This window comes from Hemicordylus capensis, chromosome 13 (genome assembly GCF_027244095.1).
Source record: "Hemicordylus capensis ecotype Gifberg chromosome 13, rHemCap1.1.pri, whole genome shotgun sequence".
NCBI lineage: Eukaryota > Metazoa > Chordata > Lepidosauria > Squamata > Cordylidae > Hemicordylus > Hemicordylus capensis.
This window is the reverse complement of record NC_069669.1, coordinates 3,416,013-3,432,370: the sequence shown is the minus strand read 5'-3', so window position 1 is coordinate 3,432,370 and position 16,358 is coordinate 3,416,013. Positions and strand designations below refer to the sequence as shown.

Sequence of the window (16,358 nt, the reverse complement as noted above, 5' to 3'; positions counted from 1 at the left end):
ATGGGGGTCTGAACTGGCAAGGCCACCCCAGGGGTGTGTGGGGCTGGGTGTGCATCAGCATGTGTGGGGCCTCCTCAACATTTCATAGGATTACAGAATCATACTGACTGATGACATACTGGGTAAATAGTGTGAGTTTGTTTAGACATGTTCAACCAGCTTGGACATATAGCACTTGTAAGGGAAAAACTTAAAAGCACAACAGAAGCCTCTTGCTTCACAGTTCTCAATCAGACCTTCTGGATTGCAAACCAACTTGAGCATAATGTATTTACAAATATATATATACATATTGTTTGTTTATTCAGCTGTTTACAGTTAGCTCCACTTTCACCAGGTATGAAGTACTCTAAGAGAAAGCCCTCTCTTGCAGCTTTACTGCAGTAGGGAAGAGATTCTTAAAAACCAGTGCATTGACCAATCCACTTCATATTAAATATACACAGCGATCAATATCAAAGCCCTATATTAAGCCAATCCAAGAGATCTAAAGGATGGGGCAAAAGGGGGCTGCTTTACCCTTTTTTATGAAGGCAAAGGGCAGATTCCTCACATGGAGGTGGAATGATGGTCCAAAACTTCTTCAGTTGCAGAAGTTTTTCTAATTTTCTGCAGTGAAACAAGTCACTTATATAATTTTTTTATGAGTTTATTTCAAAAAATTCAAAAAAAAATTGATAAATGAGCAATTAAATTTTTATTTGATTAAACAAACATTTTAAAATCAATGCATTGACCAATATGCTTCAAATTAAATATACAGAGTCTTCCCACCCTGCCCTACATCTGTGCTCAATATCAAAGGCCTATGCCAAGCCATTCCAGGAGATCTAAAGGGTGAGGCAAAAGGGGGGTGCTTTACCCTTTTTTATGAAGGCAAAGGGCAGATGAAGGCAAAGATGGATCCCTATCCCCAAAGAAACCTTTGTGTTTCTTTTATGTTTCTAAAAAGAAACATAAGATAGACACCAGTAGCAGCCACTGGAGGTTTGCTGTGCTGGGGGTGGATAGGGTCAGTTGCTCTCCCCCTGCTAAATAAAGAGAATCACCACATTAAAAAGGTGCCTCTTTGTCCAGTTAGCAGGGACACAGATCGTAAAACTGCTGAATATAAAGTGTGAGTAAGGCTTATGCGATCAACCATGTTCCAAGGAAAAGAGTGGAAGAAGAACAGGCAGGCACATGTCCCAGTGTGACCTGCACTACAGCAGGTCTCCTCAGGAGGAACAGAAAGGTGAGCTGTGAATGGGCCACTTACCAGTAGCAGAAATTGGCTTATTTGCAGGGGGCACTCCCCAGGGGTCAACAGCACCTTTTGCTGTCGTTGAGGGTGGCTGAGAGGAAGCCCAGGGGTCTACATTCTTCGTGAGAGGCTGGGCAGCAGAGGAGGCTGCAGGGGTCCCCCACGGATCAACAGAGGCAGCTGGTTTGGCACCTAAAGGGAGAGGAAAGCAGAGTCCTCAGATCAGGAAAATGCACTGAAACACTCAACAGAAAAAAAATCCAAAAGCCACAGTACGTTTTACAACCACACTGGGTCAAACTAAAAATGTCCATAAAGGAGTAAGCAGGCTTTCCAGTTCTCCAGGCTGGATATTAAGTCTGTATCTGGGGGCAGGGAGAGAGAAAGTTGAGCACGTGGTTGAAGCTCCAAAGTCTGCCAGCTGAAGCAGCCTTAGGGTGGGATGTAGGAGGGCTAACCAGACAATTAGATTAACGTCTACTAGGGACAAAATTGATTTCTGGTTGCTCCAAGGAAAACTATGAATGTTCTCCATAGACAGACAGAACCGTGTTAGTCAGATCCAAAGGGATCTCTACAAACTAGGTGATCTGGCAACAAAATGGCAAACACAGCTCAACATAAGTGTACAAAGCAGATTCTAAAAATGGCTTAGTTCAACTTTTAATTAGCATATTGTTTTCCTTTACTCTGTAAACTTTCTTGAATTTACATATGCATAAAAAGATGGGGTATAAATCTCAAATATAAAATAACTAATCACCCAGCAAGCGTTGTGGTTAAAGTGGGGACCTAAATCCAGGGCTTCCCAGTTTATCAACTACACCACACTGGCTTCACAATAAAATTGCTGTCTTTTTCAGTTCACAGCCAAAGAGGGCCTCCCCCCACCCTTTTTTTTTTTTTTTGCCTTTTAAATCCCGTTCTGGTTTTTTAAAAGACATTTTATTGAAAAGCATTAGCAGGATTTCTGAACTGCAAAGTCCAGAGCTCATTTTCATCAACAGGTGGCAGGTCCAACTTGTGTTTTCCAAAGGCAGGAAACACTGAAGTGTTTAAGAGAATGCAGCTACCCTTGGCCCCACACTCCGTTTCCTCCTCCTGCATTTTTATCAATGATGCAATGCAAGAAGCACTAACTGGCAAGGGGTGATATAAATGGAAGTGTCCAGAACAGTTGCTCTTTCATGAGACAGATAACACACATAGGAACGAGAGGCATCTAGGAGGACACCTTCTTCTGAGAGGTCCCTTATTCCCATTGAAATGCCACAGCCTGGCGCAGCAAGCCTTAGCATCTCTGTTCCGCTCCGAGTCATTCCGGTGCTCAGAAATATAAATCTAACTCCTTCCAAACCATCCGTGGGAGCCAAGTTGCTGCCCACTGGAACAAGGGACTGTTATCGGTAGTGCTAGTGAATGCTGAAAGCCAAAGAAGAGGAAAATGCCGCAGCTGCAGCTCCTCGTGTGAAGTGACAAGTTTCTGCTTGTATCTTCATATGTAGGATTGATTTCCTGTGGACTAAACTTCAAGAGAACCTTTATAGCCTCAGAAACATGGGCCACAGTCAGGGTTTCTCAATGCTCTGTTTCACAAAGGGCAGCTGATCTGCGGACTGAACAATAAAAACTATGGCTACTCCAAGAAGAAATTAGTGGCTGATTTTATTTCATAGCCACCGAACTTTAGAGTGAGAACCCAGACAGAAGCAGACCACGAGGAGGACAGCAAAGATCCTATGCACCCTACATCTAGGGCTGTTGCGATCTGCACCATCATCAGTCATGCCCAGACTGCCCTTTGTAGCATAAAAAAATTCCTACACAGAATGACTGCAGGCAAACTGTGTGTGTGTGTGTGTGATAAGGTGCACAGAAATCTAAGAGGCCAGATTGGCGTTCCACACGCTTTTGCACTGAAGCAGGAAAAATACATAGATAAGATGGCCTCCTGCCCCCAAAGGGTTCACAATCTAAAAAGAAACATAAAGCAGATACCAGAAAAAGCCACTGGAGGGATGTTGTGCTGGGGTTGGCCAGGGCGAGTTGCTCTCCCCCTGCTAAATATAAGAGAATCACCCCCTTAAAAGGTGTCTCTTTGCTCAGTTAGCAGGGATTTAGGACGGGCTAAAACGGAACCCCCACGAATAATGAGGGCCACCTGTGTTTCCTTTGCTCTAGAAGTCCTTCTGAAATAGTAGACTACAAGCAGTTTGTGACAGTGTATGTAAACATGAGCAGAGTATATGTAAACACTGGGTGCAAAGGATCCTGCTTCAGGGTATATGGGCCATACTGGTCCATAATTGGACCATTTATGTATTTATCCAATTATGGACAAATACATAATTGTACTGAAATAGCAACCACCACCGCTGCTCTCCAATGGGCATATGGGTCCATGCCTGGGTCCCAGGGTTTGAGGGACATGAGAGGCAGAATGCTTATTCAGAGCAAGCAAGCCTTTCCCGGGGGATAAAAGGCACTTCTTAGTGCTATGCACACAAATGCCAGCTAGCATTAGCAGCTGGATTTCCTGTGGGTGAGGGTGCAGTGGAAGTTTTGGGGGGTTTTTTTAAGGGAGAGGTGAGAAGGGGAACCGAAAGGGGAGAAAAGGAGACAGAAAGTCACAAAGAGGCAGATTCCCCCTAGGGCTAGAAAGTTGTAGAAGGCCAGAAGGAGCAGGAGTTCTTTCATTGCAAGGAGCAAGAAAGGATCAGAACTGGGAGGATCCTGCTCCTGCTGGGAAAGAGGGCTGGCCTAACTAGTTGCACAAGCTCTGTCTGTTAGAACAGCGCAAGAGGCACAACCCAAGGTGGAGGACGGCCTCCTCCTACACTGGGTGAGAAAACCTCATTCCTGCCCACTGCTCTTTAATCTCCTAATCCCTCTGTAGCTGCAATGCGCCTTGCACTACAGGGCCTGGGTACCCTGCAGTGTAGCAATATCTGTGCATCTAATGTGCAAAAAGATCTTGAAAGATCCCTGAAAGCCTAAAAACCATTACATCAAGGGTTAAAAATAAAGAGACTGAACACAACGTTTTACTGCATAATTGTTGTCTGCAAATGCACAGACACAAACCCCAACATCAACTAAATTGTTTAAATACCACTCTGAGTAAGTGCATCCGTTTTCATTATGGGCAGTATTAAACACATTTTACATTCGCTGCTATAGCACGGCTAATTATAGCAACTTGAGTTAGAAGCCTGTCATTACTTAATATAGCAGCTTCATGTGCAACTGAGCACGGTCACCATCAAGCTTCCAAAGCCTCTTCCCAAGAAGCCAGACAGTGCTTGCTGTAGGAAGACACACTCTGGATATGCCAACACTGTCCCACCAAAAAAAAAAAAAAGGTTCAAAACCAAGCGAGGCTTTCAGAATGGGGTCACGCAGCACACGGTCAGACCACGTCAACTAAGCATGCTATTATAATATAACTCTTCTCAAATATATTAGCTGGTTTCTGGAAGTCAGCTCAAACTCATCACTTTGGCTGTGTTTACGTCTCACCTTGGGAAATGTATGCTCAACTATGTTGCCAGTTTACATTTCAGGCAAGGCTGACTCCCAAAGCAGGTTACAATTAAAAACCCATCAGAAGCTAGAATCTAAGAAACAGGGTGTGTGTCTATGTATGGCAGGAGAGGAGGAGGGGCCATTTGCATCTCACCAATCCTCACTTGCGTTTTGAGTTGCTGGTTCTGTCAGTTGCTAGAGATGATAGTGGAGCATCAGAACTGGAAAGGGAGCAGGACCAGGGCAGTCCAAGAGACAGATAAGGTGCCCCAAACCCATAAGTAGGGAACATCCATTCAGAAATCATGTCACACTAGGCACTCAACCTGCCCTGAAACGTTGGCAGAAAGTAGGCAGCATAAAGAGAAGCTCCAGGGAGCCCCAAAGAGGGGAAAGGTAACCACAACCAGGCCTACCCATCAGATAAGTGTAAGGGTTTTCTTTCTAAAGGAGCACATAAAAGTGTCCCGAACCAAAAATGAGAACCCAGGAGAGCCTTTGTTCTCAGAGGAAAATCCCAACTTAAGCTATCTAGGGGTGTGCATCTTCTGCCCATCCTTGTGTGCAGGCAGCAGTGAAGGACAAGACCTAACCAAACAGCATTGCTTGCTACCCACTTACCAAATGATTGCCAAGGGTCTGAAGTGGAGCTACTGATCGCAGGAGCCCCCCAAGGGTCTGTCTGGTTTGTTGCAGCTGGTGGGCCCCATGGCTCTGCTTTCTGGGGAGCTTGCACTCCGGGCGCTGCAGGTAGGGCATCCATGAGATCCAACACAGTTGTGCGCTGTAGAAGAGGACATGTGTCATGAATGAGCTTTGCACAAACTCCTCCAATATTTTGAAGTCAGAAATGACAAAGAAGAAAGGAAAAAGAAAAATGCACCATTTCATTTTTGCATGCTCTTAGATGAGTGTTTGTTCTTTTCTCCCAGCGTGGAAGTAATTCTTGGTGACCATATACTCTCACTCAAATGCACACAAACACACACAGCAGTGGTCCACGAATGCAATCATCCCAAACTGCATCTCTCAGCCTTATGGCAAACAGGAACTGTCCAGCACCTACCTCCTTCTTTTTGGGGATTTTTACTGTATCTCTGCGACTTTCCTCCAAAGCCATTTGCAATCTCAGATCATCGCCACGTCGAAGGCGCTCCTCCTGCGAAAGGGAGGAGAAAAATCCAGCGTTGTACAACAGCTGTCCACCGTTGCTTACTTCAGGCCAAGTGATTATTTGTGTATTACTGTATCATATTAGCTGCATTCTCTACTGACAAGAAGCACTCAAAACAATGTACACATCTTAAGAGATAAATTGTTTCAACAAACATCAAATAAAACTAATCAGCAGTCGCAGAAACCAAGTCAGCCAGAGCTAAGCAACAAACTATAGATATTAAAAACTGCTTGCTTGCAAGAACTTAGAACTATGGATACATCCAGGTAGCAGCTAAGTTAAGATGCAAGATCAAGAGCTGCCTTCCAGACACTTCCATTTGGCAATGAAGATGGCATGGAGGTAGATCTCTTCTGGGCGGGTGTGACAAGGTATGAGTGCCACTACCAAGCGGACTTTGGCCTATGGGGTCCCACAAGGCTCGGTTTTGTCCCCCATGCTGTTTAACATCTACATTAAACTGCTGGGAGAGGTCATCAGGAGGCTTGGACTAAAGTGTCATCAATATGCAGATGACACTTAGCTCTACCTCTCTCTGACATAGATCCTAAGGAAGCAGTGAATGTACTGGACTGGGGGCTGGAGGCGGTGATGGGCTGGATGTGGGCTAGCAAGCTGAGGTTCAATCCAGACAAGACAGGTCAGTAGGGAAGCCAATCTGGACAGGGTGATTCAACCGGCTCACACTGACCTGTTCTGCGACTTCTCTGCTCATGGCCAGGGCAAGCTGCAGCTGGAGTTCTTCCTCCCCACTTGTCTGAGGTCGTGCCTGCTCCAACTCTGAAGACACTCGAGGCGACGTAGCTGTTGGAAGAAAAAGACACTATAAGAACATGCAGGACTCCATCAAACAAGAGCTACTTCAGCAAATCCATCTTCTCCATATTAATAAGCCTTCCCTGAACGAGCTGTTGCAAATTACACACAAACAAAAACAAATGTTTATATTTTTATCATATCTTTTGACCACAAAAGAGTACACGTCAGCTTGCAGATCATAACGTTAAAAACTGAACAGAATAACTACTAGACAAGGATCCACATAGAAAGGACAAAAGTCTATTTGAGATGCTCCTAAATGCCTGGGGTAGGGCGGGATTAAGAAGTGCTAGAACGTTTAGGTCTACATGCAACTTTGTTGGAGAAGTGCGGGGGACAAAAACCCAGGAAAGAGCATCACCCCAAAGCAGTGATTCAAAGAAAATAATGCGAGGTCCATGGGAGGATGCTTGTCATTTAATTTGCTGAGCAAACTGAGATTATATAAACCTAAACCACATGCAGGGAAGGAGACCCCAATATGAGAGGGATTTAAGCATCACAACATTTACAAATGCTTGTCTAAAAAAATCCCTTGCAGGACATCTTTCAGGCCATGCACTGTTCCCTCTAAGGCGTGCGCATGCGCACAAGTTTTTGGATGTCCGCTCAGTTCATTTTAGATCCCACTCAGGTTGAATCAGGAAGGCCCCATTCTGAATGCACGTGCACACACACTGCCTTGATACTGCCGAGCAGAACAAAACTCATTACACACAGAGATGAAAAAAATTAAAGGGACCACTGAGTCCATGCAGCACTTACTCTTGAGTTCAGGACTCAAACAAAATGTAATACTGCACTGTTCCCAGCAGTCACCAGCACTGAGTTACAGCCAGGGCACTTTCCAGATTACACACTACAACAGCAGTAAAATGCAGCTTGTCAAACAGCAGCTTGACAGGTTCATATTGAAAATGATCCCCAGAATCTCAAACTCCTACAACAGGAAAATACAGCTACTTTTTTGCGATACACATGCAACATTGTAGCACTGTAACGCAAAGATAAAACCCAAAAGAAGGCATTGGAAATGTGAACAGCACCTAGCTATCAGCGCAGGGATTGCGGTGTCACAACCCAGGAAGTACGGAAGTACTTTTAGCAGATCTGTAGCGACACTGTTGAAGGGTTTCGGGTTTAATCTAGAAAGCACCCAGGAGTCTTCAACCATTGCAGCTGGGGATTATGGGAGTTGCAGGCAACAACAGCTGGAAATCCCTGTTAGAAGGAACACTGGTCTTCAACATGAATACGTCTGCAATCCTATGCATACCTACAAGGAAGCAAGTTCAGCAGAACTCAGTGTGACTTGCTTCTGAATATGCACAGAATTGCACTGCAAATCATACTACTACCCAGTGTTCCCTCTAACACATGCACATGTGCGCACACTCACATGTTCTTTGATGTCCGCTCCGTCAATTTTAGATCCCGCTCAGGTTGAATCAGGGAAACATCACCCACTCTGAATGCACGGGCACACACACTGCCTTGATGCTGCCAGAAAACCCATTCCACACGCAGGTGAAAAAAAGTTAGAACACTGACTACCACTATGAATATTGAGATGGTGCTTTTCAACAAAAGTCCCCAAAGCAGTTTACAGAGAGAGAGAGAGAAAGAAAATGGCTCATACAGCCATGCAACTTAACCATATCACCAAACCTCACCACACCTCAGCTTTCAATCACCCAAAATATTCAGTGGCGTTGCCTTTCTAAACCATATGAAATTTAGTGGTTTAACCCAATTAAAATTTATAGCTGTTCTCTCATATTAAGGCATACTGGTTAAGTTTTCATTTTATTTTATAGGGGAAAGCAATAAAACGGCATCTACCACGGAAGCATCCCATCGCCACGTGCCTCAGAGGAGCTTTAAATCATTGAAGGACGTCCGTGTTGTCACAGATTTTACTGACGTTTCCCCTCCCCCACTCAGCCAGTCTTTAAAAGTCTTGAATTACCAAAGTATCTGTGCATTATCAGCAAAATGCTTCATTTGCAGAGACCTAACATAAATGGTATTGCCTTAGCAATACTGCCACACAAAGAGATTTTTATTCTGTAGCACATGACAGTGAACACAGATGTTCATGCAAAATGGCACTGAATAGATCCCATTTTGACCTGCTAAGTCTCGCTTTGTTACTGCTTTGAGAAATTTCGAGATTATAGGTTCTCAAACCACATGGAAACCACTGGGGTATGTTTGCCGTTACACCACGGGCTGGCTTTTACAAGAAGCCTCGGGCTACCACCAAGAAACAACATTTCCAACTTCCAGCAGGAATCCTGAAGGGTTCTGCTCCTCCATCTCATTACTAGCTATGCCTTTTCACACATTTTTATATAGGATTTCCTAAATTCAAGCTCACTGGAGGACTTCACCCATTTTATTCAGGCATTTGAAAATCCACTTGCCAGCGCCAACATGCTGGTGGGAGTGCCCCCAGACCTCTGGCAAGCAGGACATGGCACAGATCTCCCACGGTCTCCTTTCCACTGCCATTCTTGAGAAGGGAGGAAACAGCAGAAGCCCTTTCCGAACAGTTAGAGGTGGCTCCTATTCCTTACCATCTCCATCTCCCAGTGTAAATGACAGAAGAGCCGCTTCTCTCAGAAAAGGATATGCGTGAAGAGGGGGCATTGGTGGCAGCCACAAAAAATGCCTAGCTAGTCAGCTAAGCCTAATTATGTGGCTCCCTGCTTTTATGGGTTTGTGTTTGATAGATATGAACACAGAGAGGTTAAGTGGCAGTCGGGCCTGTCAGTGGCACACAGCAATTATCTCCATAGCAAAGGTAACCGAAGTAGTCCCTAGATCCCAGCAAGGAAAGGAACATTGGTCTTACCCGTGAAGGGTCCTTTTTCCCGTAACTGGAGATCATCAGTCCGGGATGATGCACTGAGCATGCTCAAAACAGGACAGAAATTAAGCAGTTGCACTTCCTCTCTCCAGGTGGCGCCAACCCCCGTTTCGGGACTGACGCAAAAGGCGAGACAGTCCACAGGTTGGCTCTGCTTCGAAAAAGATAACTAGAAAGAGGAACAAGTAACGAGCGTAGCACAAGAACAACAGAACTGCCAATAGAGGGGGAATAACAATGAAGAAAACCAGGAAGAAGATACTCTGAACCCTGGAGTCTGCCTCCACCCAAAACAAAGTACCCCTTCCCCAACTATGTACACTCCACACAGCAGGGGCAACCAGAGAGACATCCAGGGAGGGCCTGATTATCTCCAGAGGACCCTTCACGGGTAAGAACAATATTCCTTTCCCCACTGGCTGGAGATCATCAGTCTGGGACATGCCCAAGCAGTAACCCTCCAAGAAGGGAGGGGAGGATGTCAGACCACCTGCTGAAGGACCCTCCGACCGAAGGTCACTTGAGCAGCAACAAAGGAGGGCACTTGTAATGTCAAATAAAGGGGGTAGTGGAGCTCCACGTGGCGGCCCTACAGATGTCTGCTAATGGGAGCTGGGAGGCAAAGGTGGCAGAGGTAGTGGAGCTGCGGGTAGAATGGGCCAAGATGCCCACCAGAGGTGCCAGATTCTGTTACTCATAGGCCAAATGGATACAGGCCCTAATCCAGGCTGCTAGGGAGGATTTATATGCCTTCAAACCTAGATTATGAGGTTTGGGCAGTGGTTGTCTGTCCAAATCAGAACATTTCTGTCCCAAACCCACTCCTGAAAGTGAAAGAGTGAAAGACAGATCGCCCTGAGCTCTAGGCAGCTGATGCTCCATCTGCTTTCTGGGGCAGACCAGAAACTGCTCCAGAACGCCGGCAAACAGCCTGAATAAGGAGCCGTTCACTGAGCCAGACCGATTCCGTCAACCGCTTGGCTTTTTTGCTCTTTCCCCCATTTCCTTCCTTTGCGTGTTTGCTGCGCCTCAGTGACTTACGTGGGGAAAGGAGGGGCACGTCTGCAGAAGTCTCCGCCTGAACGGGGTAGGCTGTGTCTGCCACCATGGAAGACCCGGCAATAGGCTGAGAGCCCTCAGCGGGTTCGGGATAAATCAATCCCTCAGAGAGGAAAGCCCACAGCAGCTCCTCTGCATGAGCCACTTCCACAGTGCAGAAGCTTAGGACCCGAAAAACAAACAAACGGCAAAAACGAAAATAAAAGAGCCGATCAGCCAAATCACAAATAAAGAAAGGTTTTGCAGAAATTTGGTCAGATATCAAGTAAAAACTAAGCCAGAGACTTTCCCACCCTTGCACAATGGGGAAGGAGAACAAACAGAAGGAAAATGCCAAGCCAAAAAGGCCAAATCTAGCAGAGCCAAGTTCCAGCATGCAAGCCTTGCGCAAGACAGGACCGAAACTGGAATTGGCGCCACCTGGAGAAAGGAAGTGCAACTGCTTAAGTTCCGTCCTGTCTTGAGCATGCTCAGTAAATCATCCCAGACTGATGATCTCCAGCCAGGGGGAAAAGACACATGATTTGACATGAGTCTTGAGGTAACAAGTTACTCTCAACATAAGGCTTCTACCAAAAATGGCAACCATGTCAAATGCACACACACCCCATGAGTTATTTGTGCTCTGCATCTCTCCATCCCTACCAACCAATAAAGTGAATTCGGGAATCATGTGATATGACACCACCACAACTCATGTAGACAGACCTAAAGGTTATGGGGAAAGGGGGGAGATTTTACCCAGGGCTGCCATTTTGATAGCAAAGTAATGTGAAGTTCTGCCTTCTGATACACATTAGAAAAATGGGTTACAACCTGCTCCTATCCTTGAAACAGAAGAGTATCTTACAGAAAAGCAAACTCCCAAGCTGCCCGCCTTGTCCAAACCAACAGCATTCCAATAGTAACTCTACACTTCCCCTACATTCAAGCCTTTGATGAGGACTTAGCTTCTGGAAACAACAGGTTGCAGTTTTCATCCTCAATTAGTTTACTGGAATGTATGTGAATGAAAGCCAACGAGGGAGATGAGAACAAAGGAAAAAGCACTTCCAGAAACTCAGGATCAGTTTTCACCATTTGTGAGCGCACACAGACTTCAGAAGTTGAAAAGAAGCAAAAAGAAAAACATGTTTTAAAAAAGGCACCATGGTACAAAAGCCAAGTAACGAGATCCAGTAATGAGAGCAATGAATATTAATGACCTCAGGCCTTGACAGGCAAGTGAAATGAAGCCTGAATGTTTGGGTCACAACAGCCCTGTTGGCTCTGTTACACCATTTCAGGAACTCATTTCCAGATCTACCAAGCTACTGACGAAATATATGAACCACTGCTCAGATGACAGAGGATCATAAGAAACAGCATGGTGAGATAAATTTCACATACCCCTGAACACCAGAAACTGTGGACAGGGGAAGGCCAGCAACATCAGTCCCTACTTGTGACCTTCCCAAAGACATCTAGCTGTCTGCTGCTGGAAACAGAGCACTGGACTAGATAAGAGATGTGAATGGATCAGATTTTGCTATTCGATACAAGCTCAAATCGAATCGCAAAATCCTTGAATCGATTTGTCCAAACAGCCAGCTTGGCCAGCTGTTTCAACAAATCAACCTCGAATCACATGAATTGATTCAACTGATTCAAGAGCCATTTTTTCCAGGGATAGCTGGTCTACCAATTGGGGTTGGCAGGTAGACCAGCCCTTAGTGCTTCGGCCCACCTTGGAGGACTGGTCTACTCAGTAGACCAGTTCTCCAAGGTGGGCTGATGCACAAAGTCCAGAGCAAAGGTCTGGTGTACCCGCGAACCCACCAGCCCTCCCAGGAAAAACGGCACCATTTTGAGGCCTGTTTTGATTCCTGGTCTACCAACTGGAGTCAGCGGGTAAATCAGCCTGCTCTGGACTTCTTGTGTCAGCTCACTATGGGTAGACCAGTCCTCAGAGGCAGGCCAGCGCACAAAGTCTGGGGCAGAGGGCAGGTCTACCTGCCAAACCTAATTGGTAGACCAGCTCTCCCCAGAAAAAATGGCACTTCAGTCACTCAAATTAATTTGAGCTGAATCAGGAACAATTTGATTCTAATGCAAATAAGGCCCTTTATTCACACACACACTTTGAATCACCCCGATTCGAGCGCAAATAAATTCCACTTGAATTAATTTGCAAATCTCTACAACTAGATGGGATTTGGTCTGATCCACCAAGATGCTTCATATTTTTCAATTCATTTTATCAATCAATAAAGCAGGTCACCTTAGTACAATGTGACAGAGTACAACTGTACAATCCTGAGGAAAACTACACCAACCCATTTCTTCTTAGGATTAAATCACAATTGCAATCTTGTTCTTCCACACATATCATATGCAGTTCAACACGCTAAAGACTACACAAACTGAAAATAATTTTAAAGATCGGAAGAAAAACTGGACTAAATCCTGAAATAGAACCAGTTTTATCATGCCCCTCAGGAAGGAAAAGACTGTTAAAACTTCTGGGAAAGAATCCCCAAGTAAGTGGATCTGGAAAAGCAAAAGAATCTTCCAAGGAAATGTCAACTCAATACAGCGGCTTGCTCCTCTAATAATTCAGACCAGTGCAAACTGGACCAAAAAAATGACCAGTGGAATGCACAGATGTGAGTGCATTAACTGAAAAATTAGGGAGAAGAAATGGCGTGGGGGCAGGGGCAGGAGAGAGAGAGAGACACACTTGAATACAGAAACAGGATATAAGAACAACTGAAAATGAGGACAGCAGGTTCTGGCTTTCCCTGTCCTGCAACCAGAAAGGCCTTTCTGTGTCTGCACATGCAACCATACATGTGCACACACACTACACAGATACTAGACCCAGTGATGGACTCGGGACCTTTCCAGTCAGGATACAGAGAAGAGGACCATCAGCTAACATCACTCCAAGAACAGTTATTCCAAGTTTCAGCCAAAACCTGTACAACTTCCCTGTGTGTGCAAAGCAATAATTCAAACACTTGAATCCTGTCCTAAACTTGCTTGTCAGGGACATAAGGCAGCCTCACCAATTCAGCTGGAATTCATTTTCCTTCTACAGAGTCGAAACTGAAGGCTGTCTTTTTTATTATTATTTTGTTTTAAGTAAAATACCTCCCCACCCAAACATCCTGCCATAGAATACTGTGTGACTTCACCAGCAAAAAAGATTGAGTTACAACCTGCATGGTCTGGACTTTCCAATTAAGGAACATCTGGTTCATATGTTTTCCTCTCCAATGGCTAATACACACACCTCACAAATGGCAAGTGCCACACAACACATGAAAGACCTTCATTTCCTTCGATCCGCCCACAAGTTAGAAAGGGCTCAACTCTGCAGAGGAACAGAAGACCCCCAATCTAGCATGCAAGTTTGTACTTACACCCATGATAAGAAGCCGGAGAGCCTCCAGACTTGCCATACTCTTGCTCCGAGTAGCTAGTGGAAAGGTTGGGCTGACTAGAGCCTCTGCCAAAGGTGATCTGGTTATTACCGACCCCAGTGGCCACCTGTGCCATGCGTTCTTTGGTTTTCAGGGCCTGGGCCCGCTCCGTCTTGAGCCGTTCATCATCTTTCAGGAGAGAAACCAGCTGCTTGGACTTTTCCCGCACATTGATGCCCTGGTCCTTACCATCCCGGTCAATGTACTGAAAATCTTTCAGAGTCTGGATAGCAAAGATGTTCTCTTTGCATTGCTGTGCCACCCTCTCCGAGCCAGTTTTAATCAGGTAATCCAACAAAGTCAAAGCCTTGTAAACGTGCCTCCAGTTCTTGCCATGGTCATTCAGCCGCTTCCAGATCATGCTCATAATTTCAGAAAAGGCCACCACATTGTAAGTCAGATCAGCGATTTCGGTCATTAAGGAGCTCGATGGGCCCCAAGGGTCATTCGAAGTCGCTTCCCGGACTTTTATTTCAGCCTCAGAGTAATTGTTCACAATGTTTTTCATTTGCCTCCGAATCGACGAAGTTGTCATTTTTATCTCCTTTTGAATCCAGGCAGATTCCAAAGAAGTCCTCAGAGATCAGTCACTGGTTTTTCTACTTTGCAAATCTCTCTGATATGAAGACACTCTTTGTGTGACCGACTTGGAGCAAGTTCTGCTGCAGTCATGTCCTCCCCTGCTGAAAGATAGGGAAAAAGCTGGAAATCCTGACCTGAGAAAGAAACACACAAAATCCATTAGTTACAGCTTCAATTACTTCACAGCCCTTGTGTTTTTCAAAATAGCCCAAGCAAACATTCAAATTCTTTGACTGTCACCAAACATATTAAAAGAAAAAATATTTTGTTTCAGAACTACAGAAAGATAATAAAAACATTAACGAAGTGTGCTTTAAACCAATTTCATAAACAAGCTGTATATGAAATCCAGATACAGGTAAAATATTTTTGAATAACCTTAGTTGTGGGGGGGAAAGGTCAACGTAAGGAAAAACACAGAAAGGGGAAAAGTGGTCTTGCGACAGTCAGTATGAATGGTCCCCTTTGCTAAGCAGGGTCTGCCTTGGTTTGCATTTGGTTGGGAGACTCCATGTGACCACTGCTACACTGGATTTCCAGCTCAAGTCACTTTCTCCCCACATGAAAAGAGGGCAAATGTCAATGTTTTATGGGCATATCTATGCTACAAGCTTAAGAGAATCCATCCTGTCACAGCACCCACACACAGAGCACAGGACCCAGCCCTTTTCTCCCCCTACCGCAACCCCTAGGGACACAGGCACTACTGCTCCCAGGCACTAATTGGGAAAGGGAGGCCTATGCATACCTCCCTATCCACATCCAACCCTCCCTCTCACCTTCATGTATGATGTACGCAGTAACAAAGCCTTTGACAATATGCCACTTGATAGGAGGGGGGGATCATATAGTGAACAGGAGAATAACACATGGCCAGTTTCTTTCATTAGAAGTGTAGCGTTATATCAATAGGAAATTAAGTTTTTAAAAGTAGACCTTAGTGGATTACCAGTTTACCAATGAATCACTACGTAAACTCGCAAGCTCAGCAAAAACATGGTCCTGGGAGAGCAAGTTAAAGCTGCAATGGCAGAAGGAAACAAAATTACATTTCAAGCAGCAGCTGCTTGCTGAAAATACCAGAACAAGAACACCCACACAACCTGACTTTCCCCCCCTTTTGAGACAGAGAGCGCGTGCGCGAGCATGCCCTGTTGAAACAGTTGCAATAGCCTATCAGCATATGGTATTGTCGAAGAGCTCTCTTTTGCTCTCGCTCTCCCTCACCCCCTACAAATGATCTTGTGACATATTCCTACAACAGAACTATGTGCTACCAAGTTCAGCAGAGATTTCTGGGACACCATCACTGGTTTCGTGGGACAGGCTTTGGAAGGTTTGCCTTTCCTGGCCTCGTGGACGGCAGAGCAGCCCAGCTGCACCTCCGGCCACACTCTGGGCTGTGTGACCCACACGGCCAGTAGGGCTATTGAAAGCAAGGACAGTTCGGCAGCTGGCAACTAAATGCTACCTGCAACTCTATCAGGCGATGTTAGAGCGGCAAAGTTATAATCTCTTTGCCATTATTAGTTCCAAATCTTCATTCCACCCATTCCTGAAGAGCCTGATTGAGACTGTGTGTTGTAACACATTAAGCCGTGTTTTAGATGCACACAA

The 16,358-nt window shown here is 45.2% G+C and overlaps 1 protein-coding gene across 5 annotated transcripts in view; it reads right to left on the bottom strand.

Moving 5' to 3' along the window:
• The window catches only part of EPN2 (epsin 2), a 43,883-nt gene that overhangs the window by 9,708 nt on the left and 17,817 nt on the right, over nucleotides 1-16,358 (bottom strand). For 4 of the 5 annotated variants that reach the window (XM_053276627.1, XM_053276632.1, XM_053276630.1 and 1 more), the window contains exons 2-6: nucleotides 14,100-14,875; nucleotides 6,637-6,749; nucleotides 5,835-5,927; nucleotides 5,390-5,552; nucleotides 1,259-1,435 (exon numbers count right to left, since the gene is read on the bottom strand). In XM_053276627.1, coding sequence (XP_053132602.1) covers nucleotides 1,259-1,435; nucleotides 5,390-5,552; nucleotides 5,835-5,927; nucleotides 6,637-6,749; nucleotides 14,100-14,694 — 1,141 coding nt within the window. In that variant the 5' untranslated portion in view covers nucleotides 14,695-14,875. Of the gene's footprint in view, nucleotides 1-1,258; nucleotides 1,436-5,389; nucleotides 5,553-5,834; nucleotides 5,928-6,636; nucleotides 6,750-14,099; nucleotides 14,876-15,520; nucleotides 15,918-16,358 lie in introns of those variants that run through there. The other variant, XM_053276631.1, reaches the window with a different exon arrangement.